Source organism: Leguminivora glycinivorella, chromosome 2 (assembly GCF_023078275.1).
Source record: "Leguminivora glycinivorella isolate SPB_JAAS2020 chromosome 2, LegGlyc_1.1, whole genome shotgun sequence".
NCBI classification, from domain to species: domain Eukaryota; kingdom Metazoa; phylum Arthropoda; class Insecta; order Lepidoptera; family Tortricidae; genus Leguminivora; species Leguminivora glycinivorella.
In genome coordinates, this window is record NC_062972.1 from 19,433,049 (window position 1) to 19,449,462 (window position 16,414).

At 41.0% G+C, this 16,414-nt stretch overlaps 1 protein-coding gene and 1 non-coding gene across 2 annotated transcripts in view; both read left to right on the forward strand.

Annotated features, from left to right (window-relative positions):
• The window catches only part of LOC125242422 (endoplasmic reticulum metallopeptidase 1-like), a 135,659-nt gene extending 119,517 nt beyond the window's left edge, over positions 1-16,142 (forward strand). Inside the window, exons 9-19 of the mRNA XM_048151243.1 lie at positions 976-1,120; positions 5,435-5,555; positions 5,728-5,830; positions 6,575-6,767; positions 7,709-7,890; positions 10,833-10,973; positions 11,820-11,949; positions 12,967-13,048; positions 13,534-13,652; positions 14,066-14,244; positions 14,815-16,142. Coding sequence (XP_048007200.1) covers positions 976-1,120; positions 5,435-5,555; positions 5,728-5,830; positions 6,575-6,767; positions 7,709-7,890; positions 10,833-10,973; positions 11,820-11,949; positions 12,967-13,048; positions 13,534-13,652; positions 14,066-14,244; positions 14,815-14,982 — 1,563 coding nt within the window. The 3' untranslated portion in view covers positions 14,983-16,142. The remainder of the gene's footprint in view (positions 1-975; positions 1,121-5,434; positions 5,556-5,727; positions 5,831-6,574; positions 6,768-7,708; positions 7,891-10,832; positions 10,974-11,819; positions 11,950-12,966; positions 13,049-13,533; positions 13,653-14,065; positions 14,245-14,814) is intronic.
• Trnak-cuu lies at positions 10,347-10,419 on the forward strand. The gene has a single exon. It is a non-coding gene; the product is annotated as a tRNA-Lys (tRNA).
• Positions 16,143-16,414: the final 272 nt, after the last annotated feature.

Genomic DNA, 16,414 nt, shown 5'->3' on the forward strand with positions numbered 1-16,414 from the left:
GTTAGAACCCCATCCAGACAAAATACTCACAAGACACAGAAATCGTATATGTCACAGAGTCGGTTTAGGTGCGACGACGAGCGAAGCGAGGAGGAGCGTGCTAGGTTGACAGTGTTATGTTATTAATATAGATTAGGTTAGAATTCCTATCCAGACAAAATACTCACACGACACAGAAATCTTATATGTCACAGAGTCGGTTTAGGTGCGACGACGAGCGAAGCGAGGAGGAGCGTGTTAGGTTGACAGTGAGTAAACCAGAAAACCCTTTTTATTGTAAAAAATAAATAAAACATAAGTGAAATTATTCTGCGCATCAACATTATGCCAATGTATTATTCTGCCTACGACAATTGTGCGAAATGACAGAATGCCAAGTCAATAGAATGCGACACAATTTTCGACAAAACAATTAATCGATTATACGACTATTATACAATTTACCATTATGCCATTGTATTACTCTGCTTTAAATAATTCTGCAAAATGACAATATGCCAAGAAATTAATGCAAAAAGTCATTCTGCGAAAAGAGGATTCTGCCAAGCGTTGTTATGCGAAGGTAAAATATGACAAAAAAAATTATGCAAGATAATGGTAATCCGTATTTAAGCACCGCAATCTCTTATACTCTTAGTTTTTTCTTCACGTTTGCCCTTTACAACTTACCAACCAGTATCAATCAAGACTTTTTTTATCCAGGTCGATCTTATAAATCTCAACTTTTGCTGACTATAAGCTGAAATAGATACCATATACTAACGAAAAAGCGATCAAGCCCACTGGTGGCGAAGCCGGGAGTCGAACCCGGGGCTCCAGCTATCGCGGCTGACTATATAAATGGCTACACCACCCCGACCGCCGAGGTACCCGTCGAAATTTCCCTAGTGTATGTTATCTCTGAAAGCTAGGCGCCTTTGACCAACTCTAAGGGCGAGCAATTTGTGCTTACACTGACTAATTTGAATGACACAGGAGGAGCCAGTTACGATGGTGTACTACGACTACCTGAACAGCTTCATGATCGCGTACCCGCTGTGGGCGGCGTACTTAATCGACGCGCTGTTCGCCGTCATAGCGCTCATGAGTGTGGGATACTACGTGTATGTCGTCGGCGTACGTGAGTATACAAACCAAGTTTAGTGTGTATCTACCGTACGTAAGCAGCATTTTTGAGGCTGATTTAGATGGTGCGCGAGCTTGCATACGATTTTAGTTACATTGCGAACTGATCAGCCGACTGATCAAATAATGCAATGTATTGAAACTCTAATACGAGTTCTCGTACGGTGTCAAGAAGCCCTTATCTCAGATTCAGATTCAGATTCAGGGGGTAACTCCAGCCAGCAGATCCTGCTGCAAGGACTAGGAAGGGGAGACTACAGGGGGAGGAGATTTTGATACGCAATAGCGCTGTAGGCTCACGTGACTCTGATGATTGAGCCTAAGAGGCAGCGAGTCGTTGGATATGTCTGCGTCACATCTCACCTACTAAGACTCGAACGCAGAATCAGACAGAGTACGTTTGCAAACCGGCTCATTGCGCAGCAACCCCTGCTGCCCCGCCGTAGGCCCCCGCAGCCTGTCCAAGACACCAGAGCACCCAGTAGATAGGGTTGGGAGTGTATAGGGTTTGCAGTCAGGATAGTAGGAGAGACGGGGAATTTGGAGCCGACCCGAATACAAGGCATCGTAAAGTCAGCGTTGGGTAGATAAATACTATACTTGGTGTGTAATAAATATTAGGTGTGAGGATATGTGACTGCATTTAAAATACACCTTCCCCTTTGTCTCACTTGTCATTTCTTCGTCTCGGATGTATCAGACGGAAGCTGGCTAGCTTCCGGAGGGGCTTCTCCCGTCTTCTTTTACGGTTTCAGAGCCAGCTTGATGTCGTTGCACGTTGTAGTTGTGTTATTTCAGCGATAGTGGAGTATATCGGTAGTTTTCTATAACTCCACGGATCCCATGTATATTATTCTTCTTTGTCTTAATTCTTCCATAAGTAGTCTCTACGCGTGAAGTGTGTAAATATTGGTTGATTGCTACATTGCCACTGTTAGGATCACCCACAACACTTTACTATACGTTAACTAAACAAATGACACTAAAAAATCAAAACGTAACTAAGTAATTGTTAAATTTGGTAAATATTTCACACTGTAACTGCTTTCACTGTAAGATAATACTGAGGCCAGCATTCTGAAGATATTGTAGCACAGTTCTCAGTTTTGTTCAACCGGCTGCGCAGCCTTAAGCCATTCTTGATGATGAGAAGAGACAGAGTAGTTACCTATGTAATAACTACGAAGAGGGTTGAGTTGAGCACTGTTCAGATAATGAGTTATTTTTTCTGTTGCTTATTCTCGTTGATAGTTTCATTTCATGTCATTCTTTGTGAACTCGATGTATTTCTTATTTCTTGACAGACGACACAAACACGTGAGGTTTAGTACAAACAGTTTGAGTGTCCATAATATGAGCAGACTTGGCGAAGTAATAAGGGCTCCAGTAACGTTGTCCTGTTGTGGGTAAGTGCAGAGTAATGTAATAGTGTTGCTGGTTGTAGACGTCTACGGAGATATGTTTGATAACACGTCCGCTGATGGGATAATTAAGAATGAATAACGTTTTAAAGCGCTGATGCAACTATGTATTACCATTTAGGCAAATAAGGGTTTATGTATTTCTTTGGTATCTTCTTGTGACATCTTATTCTTCAAGCTCATAAAAGACCCTCACAATTTTAGGCCTATACTTTCACGGTGCATCCATTCACCACAACACATATAGCATTAGATACACAAGTTCACTTAAGGATAGCACAGATAATAACAACGACAAATTATGTTAGTAATAGTCACTTCATCTACACTCGAAATCACTTATTAAGTACTATACTTCTGTTAGTACCTACTATTTTGACTACCACAAGTACCACAACACTAGATCGCGCCCGTATGTATTCATGTAGGTACCTAAAACTGAGAGTATAAAAATATAGTTTAATATAGTTGGCCGGTTTAGCCTGGTCTGGTAATAAAAGCGATTGTTATATTTTTCTCTAGTAGGTAGCGTGGGTTCGAATGCCAGATGGGGCCTATTGTCTTAGTTATAAATTTGCGTCAGGAATTTGGAAAGACATGAAAAGGTTTAATGGGGTTTGCAGTTATACTATGGTCGGGCGGCCCCTATATCAATAGAGTATTGCATAATTTATATCCTTTTTGACCGTGTTTGGCAGAATAGCGGTGACTGGAGGCCAGATGTGTGCGTCTTTACAAGGAAATTGTCTTGGTTTTTTTAAGAAAGTAATTTATCCTTTTCTTTAATGGGCAGTTATTGGCTTGGTTTATGGTTTGGAAGTGCAATGTGTTATATTATTATGTTGTAAAAGTTGCCCAGATAGTTCAAGAAAACAGCCCGTGTTTTTTTTCCTTTTTTTGAGTCTCAGATACTTGTTTGGTATTTCCAGCTAGCTATGTATCATTGGGGGTTGAGTAAGTACCTAAGGTGCTATTTATGTAAAGCTAAGTAAAGTGAAATTAGTATCCACAATATTATAGGTATGATTTCCAAACTAAGATATTTCGTTACAGTTCTTAGTTAAAACGGTACCAAAGGTATGATATAAAGTGTTATACAGCGCAAAAGCAATGGTAATTTTAATGCTGACAACCTGGTCAAATAGACATCGCTATCGGTTTTATTGAGACCAACAGGCCTTTTTAAATCAACTTTCCTGTCTAGTGCAGAACCGTAGCGCTAGTTCTAGACACATAACTTAATTAACTAATATGAACTATGCGGCCCGCTTCTAATACCCGGGCCATGGAAATTGCGTAGTGGAAATTTTAGCTAATACAGTTTAATTGAGGTACCAGGCCCCGTAGCCGAATGGCATTTCTCCGACGCCAAACGAAAGCGATACGCCGCTGGCTCTGTCGCGCCAATACGCAAGCGCGATAGAGATAGATATCTACTAGCGCTTCGTTTCGTGAGCGTTTCGTGAGCGATTGTGCCATTCGGCTAGCCACCCTGGACTATGTGACCTGTCTTACCTACCTAGTTACTAAAATAGTCAGGTATAATTATGGTAACGTCACGGCTATCGCTCAACGATTCTGCGTTAACATTGAGTATGTTAACTTTTGTTCTCGATTCATTAATTTAAAACTGATCAAATAAGGCGTTACTTAATGTAACTTAAGATTAGATTCAATAGGACTATAAGATTAGCCGTGACTGGCTCTTTCAGGCTAGTGACAAATAACCTTATCTTAAGTCGATGCTAGATTATAGATTTGAAATCAAAGTTAGGTAGGTAATAATAATAAGTTACTTAAAATGATAGCGAGTACAAATGATAGGTATACATTATTGAATGTTTTGCTTGGTTATTCTTAAAATGTAAATTTAGTATTAAGTACATAAGTTTAGTACAGTTACATGATATTTGTATCCGATTTACATTTTGTTACCTCGCCTAGAAACAAATAAATAATTACCATTAGATTGAACTATGTGGAATACAAGCATAATATATTGTGTTGTGCTTATTAAATAGTCAATAAATAGTCGCGTTATATAAATTAGGCACAATGTGTATAATTAGCTAAAACTGGGCGTATAATTGTAATCAGCTGATATCCCTTTCGTTGAGGCTTAACAACTCGGTCAAGCTAAATCTAGTTAAATAGGCACCTAAACCTAGGAGCACCGGTGTTAGCGCTAAGTAAGACTTAACAGAGATGGAACGAGCTCACCAATTTGGTCGCAATGAAGGTGTAGTTAGCATCAGCCGCTGCTTCTCGACGTTGGGTAGTAGGCGCCGGGCCTAGGTTGGGTATGGGCGCGGGCGGCGCGACGACGAGAGCCACCGGCACTTGGCTTGATTCGCTACTAAGTACTCCTAAGTATAGGTATTTAATCTAACACTGTCTCTAAAAATTGAGCAACTGTCACTGTAAGTATGTAAACACACTGCACACGCTTGTGGTGCGGGAAGAAGCTCGTAACTCGTACTGCGGATTGTCTATTTGGATGCTACTGGGTGTTTTTGGTCTCGCACTGTCTCTATAAATTGAGTAAATAAGAAAACACACGGCACACTCGTAACGCGAAAACTATAAGCTCTATACATTTTAACACTACTGTCACAAAAGTCTGAAGTTAGGTACAACGCGTCGCGGGAGCTTTGGTCGGGTCGGGGCGCGTCGGCGGTATTTAGATGCACGTGCAGCGGTTGCTGCACTTGGGATCTGGCGCGATGGGTGTCTATTGTTTCGATGGGTTTTTACGCGTTTATGAGACTTGCTCCGGACACGACCGTCCACCACGGCGTCCCAAATGGTTCTCCGGTGTCAAGAAGCCCTTATCTCGTACAAAAAAGTCGGTGCAATTAGTGAAAAATAATGGATGTATGTCGTTGCAGAAAAGTCGACGTTACGTGGCCTAGGATGGGCGGTGCTGGGCCGCCTGGCGTGCACACTGGCCGCGTTCGGTATTGGACTCATATTCGTGCTTCTTATGAACGCTACCACCACGCAACTCAGGTGACTCCTTTGTACTGTTAATAAGCATTATGCACATTCAAATAACTGGTTTCGGCCGTATAGTGACGTATGCTAACTGATGTAAATCGTCTGTTCTAAAAAATACTGTGTGAACTAGTTTTTGCACACAAACATTGTAATGCCTAATTAATTTTTCACTCAATGATTGCAGATATCTTTTTAATCAGTGGATAACCGTCCCGATCTACTGGATACCCTATGTCTTGGTGGCCATGATCACATCTCAACTCTATGATGCTTGGAGTAGCAAAAAGGTTGGTATTTCCTCGAGAGATTTTTAATTTAAAATTCATATACCTTCTTAGCTTAAAATTATGTGCTCTACCAATACAATATAGGTGGCCGGTCGAACAGGTTTCATTAGCGTAAGTTTTTATCTGTCGAGTCGGTTCTCAGAATACCGTCATATCGTTAACAGATAAAACCTGCGTTGATGTTACCTATAAAACATCACCACAGTATAATAAAGAGTACTATCGTACAGTATGGCCACTCCCGCTCCCCGCTGAAAGCGCCGCCCACCCCTCTCGGTTACCTCATAGTTACCGCCTGTCAAAAACGAGAACTGTCGACCAGTCATATCTCACTCATACAAGCGTGGTACGCGTTCACCTACACGAGCTTAGACTGTGTGCTAGGAACGCACCTCTTTCATATATTTGATCGCCAGTGTCCGAGATGTGACATCACTGAATTGGAATGTATGACGTACTTATCAAACTGATTTCTTGTCAAGGTTTATTGTTAAGTGGCACTGATTGTCACAAATTTAACAAACGAAGTTTACCTACTCCTTATGCTTTTAAATAAAATAAAAGAAATAACAAAATGAGGGCAAGTACCAGTCATAATCCTAGCAAATAGTGCAGTCCAGTGTACAAAAAGTTTGATTTCTTACCTAATTATTTATGCCATTCCACTTTGAGTCGTATCTAAGATGCATCTTATCGGCTCAAAGTTACTCAAGACAGATGAATGAAAGAGTTTTTTTTTTTCAGTCAGGACTGAATCGGTCGTTCCGCGCCCTCCAGGCGTCAGCCGCGACGCGTCTAATCCTCGCCGTGTTGCTCCTAATCATGACGTGCGTCCCGGCGCTCACGACCATGCGCTACGTGATCTCGGTGCCACTGTTCCTCATGTCTGTGTTCTCCGTGGTGCCTCTCGCGTTGGCGCGGCATCTGCGAGTACCCGGTGAGTGGCTTTTGTTTCTCTCTAGCTAGATAGACTACACTCGTGCTACGGTTGTCTACACTGGTAGTTTAAGCAGCTCCAAGCGCCAGTGACGCGGGTGCTCGCGCCGTGTTGATCCTAATCATGACGTGCGTCCCGGCGCTCACGACCATGCGCTACGTGATCTCGGTGCCGCTGTTCCTCATGTCTGTGTTCTCCGTGGTGCCTCTCGCGCTGGCGCGGCATCTGCGAGTACCCGGTGAGTGGCTTTTGTTTCTCTTGTCACTAAGTTGAGTGAGATAGACTACACTCCTCTTTCTCACTCGTACTAAAGACATACGTAACTCCGTATAGACGTATAAAGTCTAAGAAAAAAACCTACCTCAAAGCCATAGAGAAAAAGGTACGGTGGCCTAGATGGCGTTACACCTTTGGGGAAAGCTCGGCTAGATGGCGCTAATATTAATATTTGACATTTTTAACACATATTACGCTAAGAATATGGGCCAAATTGTCAAAACTGAGGTTCAAAAGTCTTGAGCTTGAGTCGAGAGATGACAGTCTAAGCACTGTGATTACACATTTTACTTTGACAGTAACTCTCTATAGTACTCGATCCTCTTTGCTCGTACTGTTTAGTTTTAATGACAATGCGAGTTATGCGAGTCTTCATTTCCTTGCGTGTTATCTGTAGGTGTCGGATGTCCAGTAACTTCGAGACAACTCCAGTAACTTCGAGCTATAACAGCTCATAATTTATATGGCATCGACACCGACAGGCTTTTTTCAACAGCTGTCAGTACAATGTCTTTGAAACGGTGATTAGAAAAACAAAAGTGGGATACCGATTGACCCTCGAGTCCGGGGATTTTCTCCTCAACAACTGCAATATTAAGTAACTGAACAAAATTGAAGTTACTTTCATTTCTCGCAAGACATTTAAATGTAATTATTTCTTGCAGCATGGCAACAGCTGGTCGTGGAAATGCTGGTCTCCGTTCCTGTGCTGATGTTCTTGTTCACACTATGTCTCCGTATCAACGCGCTGATGTTGCCCGTGATGGGCCGCAGCGCCGGCAACTCCCCTGACTTCCTCGTGGGGCTGCTCAACCTTGGTCTAGCTGCCCTCGTCACCAGCGCTGTGGTAAGCTGTCACTCTGTTGGAGTATATAGGTGCTGATGTTGACACTGTGTCTGCATCAACGCGTTGATGTTGCCCGTGATGGATCGCAGCGCCAGCAACTCCCCTGACTTCCTCGTGGGGCTGCTCAACCTTGGTCTAGCTGCCCTCGTCACCAGCGCTGTTGTAAGCTGTCACTCTGTTGGAGTATATAGGTGCTGATGTTGACACTGTGTCTGAATCAACGCGTTGATGTTGCCCGTGATGGATCGCAGCGCCAGCAACTCCCCTGACTTCCTCGTGGGGCTGCTCAACCTTGGTCTAGCTGGCCTCGTCACCAGCGCTGTGGTAAGCTGTCAATCTGTTGGAGTATATACATAGGTGCTGATGTTGGCACCGTGTCTGCATCAACGCGCTGATGCTGCCCGTGATGGGCCGCAGCACCAGCAACACCCCTGACTTCCTCGTGGGACTTGTCAACCTTGGTCTAGCTGCTCTCGTCACCAGCGCTGTGGTAAGCTGTCACTCTGTTGGAGTATATAGTTGCTGATGTTGATACTGTGTCTGCGTATTAACGCGCTGATGCTACCGGTGATGAGCCGCAGCGCCAGCAACACCCCTGACTTCCTCGTGGGCTGGTCAAAATTGGTCTAGCTGCTCTCGTCACCAGCCCTGCGGTAAGCTGTCACTCTGTTGGAGTATATAGGTGCTGATGTTGACAATGTGTCTGCATCAATGAAATGAAATGAAATGTTTATTGTCAGACTGTGAGTTAGGTACAACGGTCTTAAAGATATGTCAGGGTGGTATCATCACAATTACCGCGATGCGGCGCACTATACAAGGTGCTCGCGAGAAATCCATATAACTTGAACCACGCGTTTCTGAGGCCAAAAGAAAGAAAAAATTTTATATAAATTTTAAAATTTTTCGCAAAAAAAAAAATTTTTTTTTTACTTTTTAGTTTTTTTTTGTTTTATTTTCACATAAAAAATATTTTTTATCCATAAAGTTGGCAATTAAAATGAGTTCCTTCATTTATTTTTCTAAAAACCAAATTATTTGGAAGTTTTTCTTGTCACATTTTGACATCTATCAATGACTAGGTACTGTGAGACTATGCTCCACAATTGCGCATCAGCGCCGTTAAGAAACCTTTTCTGCTGAGTAACAATACGGAAATGTTTTTTTTTTAAATTGGCAATAACTCTGAAACTAGACGAAATCTAGAAAAGTTTATATGACATTTTGTCTTAAAATGTGACCAAGAATATGCCGTTAAAGTTATATGGGTTCCTCGCTAGCACCTTGTATTGTTAATACTAAAGCTAATCTTAAAGCTAAATACTTATATTAATATTAATATCAACGCGCTGATGTTGCCCGTGATGGATCGCAGCGCCGGCAACTCCCCTGACTTCCTCGTGGGCTGGTCAACCTTGATCTAGCGCTGTGGTAAGCTGTCACTCTGTTGGGAGTATATAGGTGTTGTCCACACTGTGCCTGGGCATCAACGCGCTGATGTTGCCCGTGATGGGCCGCAGCGCCAGCAACTCCCCTGACTTCCTCGTGGGGTGGCTCAACCTTGGGCTAGCTGCTCTAGTCGCCATCGCCGTGGTAAGCTACTGTTCTCCTAGTGTTTGCTTCGGTGCTGTTGTTCTTGTTCACATAGTGTTGTGTAAGTTACTGTTCGACGGGAAGTTGACTGTTTTGCTGGTGGAACTGATAACCCGCCCTTATACATATTATGCTTATGGCCCAGCCACGATATTGGTCTAAGCGCGACAGCGGTGAGCGGCAGCCATACGTGTGAATGAAAAGTCCCATCGCTGTGTCTCGCTCCAATGTATGGCCGCCGCCGCTCACCGCTGTCGCGCTGACCAATGTCGTGGCTGAGCCGTTATAGGGCTATTCTGCCTTAGACTAAGAGCTCTTGTTTTTACTTGTTTTGGTATTTACTTGTAGAACTAAGTTATGTCACATAGCGCTTTCTTAGTATTTCGACGTTAAAGCTCCTAATACAAAAGTAAACAGAATAAACCTTATTTTGATAGTAATAATATGGTTTACATGTGTAAGTAAATAACATTTAGTAATATCAAATACGAGTTAAGTAATTAATATTTTCCGACTGACATTCTAATTATTTTGAAGCTAATCAGATATTCATTTTAGCAATTACATAATAATTTAGTATCATCATCATCCTCCTTGCGTTATCCCGGCATTTGCCACGGCTCATGGGAGCCTGGGGTCCTCTTTGACAACTAACATAATAATTTAGTATACTATAGCATAAATAAATATAATTTTATAAATGACTGTTTTCTGGTGTCTCTATCATTTGCTCTTATCATTTGAACCCGTCACCGATACTATATTTATTTATAACGAAAGAGGAACTGAAGAAATGGTATTGAATATACCTACTCGTACCTTATCGAAAGAAGGAGGAAGGGTATTTCGACGTGGCAGCCACAGCCCGGCTAGCTCAGTCGGTAGAGCATGAGACTCTTAATCTCAGGGTCGTGGGTTCGAGCCCCACGTTGGGCGCAAATTATTTTTGTTTGATATTCGTTTATTTTTTATGCATTTTTAATTTTGTTTATTAATATGATAAGAATGTCCCGGCCTCGGCTAAAATTTACGGTAACGGTTCTTGAACTGTATAAATGGACCGTAGAAATAGTTTATTTATAAAACACGTGCGAAAAGGAAATTCGTTTCTTTTTTTCCTTCTTCCGTTCTAAATTCTTTCTTCCTAATTTGCTTATTTTCGCATTTGTATCGTAATGTAAAAGACAAGCAATTCCTATTCCGTTAATCTCCATGATACATCTCACAATAGATCACTAACTATAACTATTGCCTGCTCCCATTGACCCATAAAATTTTTTGTGTATGAATATCCTGAAATATTGATATATACATATATGTATTATATAATCATATCCCATGGATTGCAGTCGGGCATCGAGCTCCTGTTCTCCCGGAAGCGCCTGTGGCTTCCGTTGGGCCTGGTAGGCCTAGCGTCCATCATCATCATGTTCCTGCCTTTAGCTCCTTACGACGCATCGGGCACAGGTCTACAGCGGCACTATTGGTTTGTGAGTACCTTTCCTTATTTAAGATTGCATATATGTGCAGTCGAAGAAATTAATTCTTTAGCAGTTACGGTTCACTTTACGTTTGACAGCTCTTAGCATTAGTATGTGTCAACCAAATCTACTTGAACCGCAAATTGCCAAAGAATCAATTTCCTCGACCATAGTACACCTTTAACTATAAAACTCCCGTGAGACTCATACATATTTAAAAATATTTTTAAATACATAGTACACCTGAAATCCGAATGATGAGCCTGTCCGTTTTCACATTATCCGAACCGATATCGGATGTCGGAAGGATTTCAATAGAAAAAATGCAAGATGGTGCCTATAATGTATGGGATATCGGTCCGACATCCGATATCGGATCGGATAATGTGAAAACGCTCTAACGACCTAATGCTCTAGGCATTATATCGACACCACTTAGACTAAGCCCATTTATTTAAAAAAAACCATGAATGCTGTGGAGTTTATGGTTCAACTTGTATAGCGCTTGTATTTTTGGAACTGACTCTAATTTGTATTTTTGAATAAGTATATTACTAAAAAAAATAAGAAATATATTGCTAAGTGAGCATTTTTCTTCAGTCTTAACCCTTAATCCATGACCTTGACGAAGATTTATTCAAATTTGAATTTTGACATGCTGTCATTAGAGTCAAAAATAGATGATGCATATATACATCACTATGCATTTAAGGGTTAAAGTTTTATATCCAATTCTTTCCAACTACTGGCAATATCTTTATGTATAGGTACCTACGTACTGTCCAGCCTTGCTTTCTAAAATTCTGACATTCTTGCCTAGGTTCATTTTCTTATCTTGCCGTTTACTATTTTCAGCACACAGAAATAATCAATCACACGGTAACGCCCTCGACCAGCGTGTCTGGTGTGGTCGTGACGAAGATCGACCCCTACACCATCAGCAGGACGAAGAGAGCGCTGGAAGACTCTGGCCTCAACTACACAGGTACGAAATAGGCGACACGATTATCAAAAACTATTTAGTCCGTCAGTTAGATCATCAAAAAATGTTGGACACATATTTTGTCTTTTTTCTCGTAAACGAAAAATTACAACGATACAGTTCGTTGAAATTTCGCGTGACGTCACGTCTAGGTACGATTTTTGCATAAACGTGACGTCCCAAGCCCCCGATCCGGAACTTTGATGCTCTACATCTTTGTTTTTTTAATTAATTAGAAAAAGCGAAAAATATGTGTTCACTATTTTTAGACGATTTAACTGACGGACTAATCAGAATCCCGTTTTTATTTTATGTAGTCGTCATCAGAGTTTTGCACTCTTGACTAGTTACCGAGGGATCGATTAAATGTGTCGTACCATTGAAAAGGTAGGTTATGGCGGTCGGCGCATACATAGAGTAGCGCCGCAATAGTACAGCCAACAACAAAGCTGTCAATACAGACAAAGTTCCAAAATGTATACAGAACTTTATTGCTTAGAAAGAGGCAAAAAGTAGCCTATGTTACTTTCCAACCCTTCAACTGTCTCCACTTAAAAAATCACATCACTTCGTCGCTCCGTTTTGCCGTGAAAGACGGACAAACAAACAGACACACACAATTTCACATTTATAATATTAGTAAGGATATGAAATGGAAAATTAACTGTTACTATACTACATGTTTTTATTATTAATAAATGGGTATTATTTCCAGTCTTTATACAGTTAAGTACCTACATAATTCAAATTTATAAGTAAGTTATATTCATACCGCACATCAAAATCCCAAAAAAGTTACCTTCACACCCCCCCCCCCCCCTCTACATCCCCAGCAAAACTCCTATTGGCCCTTTAGTGTGTTCATTTGTACCTTACCTACACTACTATTAATAATAGGTATAACTGTACCAGTTTACCAATCAACAAGAATTACTACTTACCACTGGTTTTTTTCTTCTTAGGTTAATTGGACCGTAATATTATATACTTCCTTGAATGAATTTCTATCTTTATTTTCAGTGAAAGCTGATTTAACGGAGGACTGCGAACAATACATCTTCTGCAACCTACCGATGTACAGGACCAGGCTGCCCAGTTCCTAGTACGTATAACTGCTCGATATTTGATATATTATATTCACCTGTTCCGGAGACAAAGTAACGATGGCATTCAGAGGCCAGAGCTGGAATTAAAACAGAGTGCCTCTGCTATCGCGGCAGGTACCTTGTCCATCCCTCATTATTTTCGTATATGGTATAAGTAATATGGTTACATCCTATCTGAATTAACTCAGGTGATTTCTAGTTAACGAAGGTGTTGAGAAAGTTCGGAAAGTTAATATTTAAACAACACAAATTAAATTGTTTTCAAAAAATGCTGACTTCAAATTTTTTGCGTCATAGTTTTTTTTTCCAGGCGTGCCTAAGTAAATCTGGGTAACAATTACATTAACTTAAGATAGTGTTTGTTAAAATTAATTTGATAATGCTTAGTTACCGCATTTGCTTTCAATGTTTCATTTGTTATATTGAACTTATACGTTTCAATGCAAGCAAAACGTCATTGTACTTTAATTCTTATTTCCAGTGCGGATGCCCTGTTCATCGAAATGCCTCCTCCCACGGCCTTCACCACGAGGCCCAGCTTACGGCTCGAGAGCAGAGTGTGCTCGGGGACCAACTGCACGCTGCACTTCGCTTTTGACGGTGAGTCTACAGTACCATCAACCAAAGGCGTTACTACTCCTAAGCACTACAGTTAGACCATATATTTCATTCTAAACTATACTTCTTACGCGCAAGATTCATGAGATGAAGCCATCGACGATATTTTAATGATTGCTGTAATTTTAGCATTAATATTTCTATTTGGGAATAAATTCACCTATGTCTGTGGGCGCCACACAACGCAAAGATAAGATGACCTTCCAGAATCTCTAACGCTTAGAATCGATTTTTCAAACTTTCAGGCAGGCAAGCATGGTCGCACGATAAATGATAAAACATCAGGCCGTCCCTATCGCACTATTTGTAAGTGTTGCTGCCGCTTGCCGTTCAGATGTCGTTTGACAATGCGTAAAACTATGAGCAAGATATATAAGAGCCGACATAATTTTCAGGTCCGGCGCACAACACGTTGACGCTATGGTCGCACTCAGGTCCCATCGTGGCGTGGTCGTTCGACGCGACCACCGACCCGTCGTTCGTACAAAATGGCCGCCCCGCCTACAACATCGTGCAGGCCTCCGCTACCTACAGCGATCCCTACGACACGCAGTACTTCTGGATTACTCTAGAAGTAAGTTGACCAATCCCAGGTCCGGCTCATAACACGTTGACGCTATGGTCGCACTCGGGTCCCATCGTGGCGTGATCGTTCGACGCGACCACGGACTCGTCGTTCGTACAAAATGGCCGCCCCTCATATTAACATCGTGCAGGCCTCTGCTACCTACTGCAATCCCTACGACACACAGTACTTCTAGATCACTTTGAAGGTACGTTGTTTACTTAGGTTTAGGTTCTTTCATCAAATTGTAAATATTTGTCGAATAATGTAGGTACTCTGTGGAACGTGATGATTGGATTGGTTTGTTATCTCATCTCTTATCTCTCTATCTCAAAACTTTTTCAAAATCATAATCCCATGCGCAGCTTGTTACAGCTTTATTATAGGTAGGTACCCCCAGCTGCAAAATGTTACCTCTTTATAAAGAGGAGTCCCCATGCAATTTTGCAGCTCCCTAATATCCTAATTTAAAAAGTGGAGACTTCTAGTCACCCTTATTGCTCGGTACATTAAACTCCTCAATATAGATAAAGGTTTTATTCAGGCATTTTTAAAGCGACTGTACATTTCCATTTACAGGTGCCAGTGGAGCAGCAATCTCAGCCACTGCTCGACATAGCGCAGCACGCTCACATGAAGCAGCATCCTGAACTCTTCACGCGCGAGTACCAGCAGCTACTCGACGCCGTGCCAGACTACTTCAACATCGACAGCTCGATCTCCATACGGAATAACTACGCTTTCTAGTTTACCGAGCGTTTCTTACTTTTAATTGGAACGAGTCAGTAAACGTGTAGAAATATCTACGAGTGTCAGTACTGACCGTAATGCCAAGCATTTTAACAATGGGAGCTAGCCCTCAATTAAAGACAATATGGCCTTTAAACATTATAAAGAATAAGTATCGTTTCTCTTTTGTTGCAAAACGAATACTAGCAGAATTCCAAATATTTATTGATTGTGTTCGTGCATTTATAGCTACTAGCTATTATAAATGCAACCATCGCTCGTACTCTAAGCAAGTCAACTAGCTGTATACTATATTGCTATTGAACCGTTTGCAGATATAAACTGAAATAGATACTAAAGAAAAAGCGATCAAGCCCACTGGTGGCGAAGCCGGGTCTCCAGCTAACGCGGCTGACGTGTTCCACCGCTACACCACCCCGCGGCGGTCGGTCGGGTTACTACTTAAAAAAAACAAATCAAAAAATATTTAATAAAATAATTTGATTTGTTCCCTACATCGTTTGCAGATACCTACATGTAATTATTCTTATTGATTCGGTTGTGATATATTAATCAATAATGAAATTAAGACCTTTAGGCCCACTTGCACCAATCACTTAACTCAGGGTTAGTGGGCTGTCATCTGTCAAATTCCATATAAAATGGTGGGTTAACCCTCTATTTTAGTTGATGCAAGTGGCCCTAACTGTGTGACAAGTAAATTTAAGAAAGTTGCTCAAATTAGACTTTTATGCCGGTAATGTTAGGGGGGTAATAAGCCTGAACAAAAGATTTTTCTGCTCCTGCAATGCGGTCTGAATATTATTTGAACTTCGTGCAAGATATTTCAGACTATTAGATTTTTGCATCAGTACGCACACTACTGACCCATGACTTCTCCCACTGTTAATTCTCAAATAACACATAAATGTTTTTTTTTCCTTTTTCTCTTATTCTCTTAAGTATTGTTTGTTTTCAATCATTGCTCAAACTCATTACTGCTGTAGGTACTTTAAATACTGATATTACTGATACATATGTAGTACTAGATCTTCAAATATATTTCAAAATTTTCTGTAACTTTGCACGCATGTACTTTGCCCAGTTTCTATCTGTGGAAACTTGTTATTGGCTCATTGTTTTTATGTTATAAGCCTTATTGTAACTTTAGCTGTAAGTTTTCCTAACAAATAAAATAAAATAAAATAAAAATAAAAATTAATACTAGTAATCATGAAAAATCTCATGACTATTTATTTGCAGTAGCAAATTCACATTTTTTTAATGGTTAAGTCATTGATAAGAAAGGCCAGTTTGAGTCAATTACACGAATTTGGGAACCAAAATCGTTGTAAATTGTTTTTAAACATATCGTCGTGAAGAGTTAGAGTGGCTAAAATCGTTTAGACCGACTCTCATCATCATCCCCTTGCGTTATCCCGGCATTTGC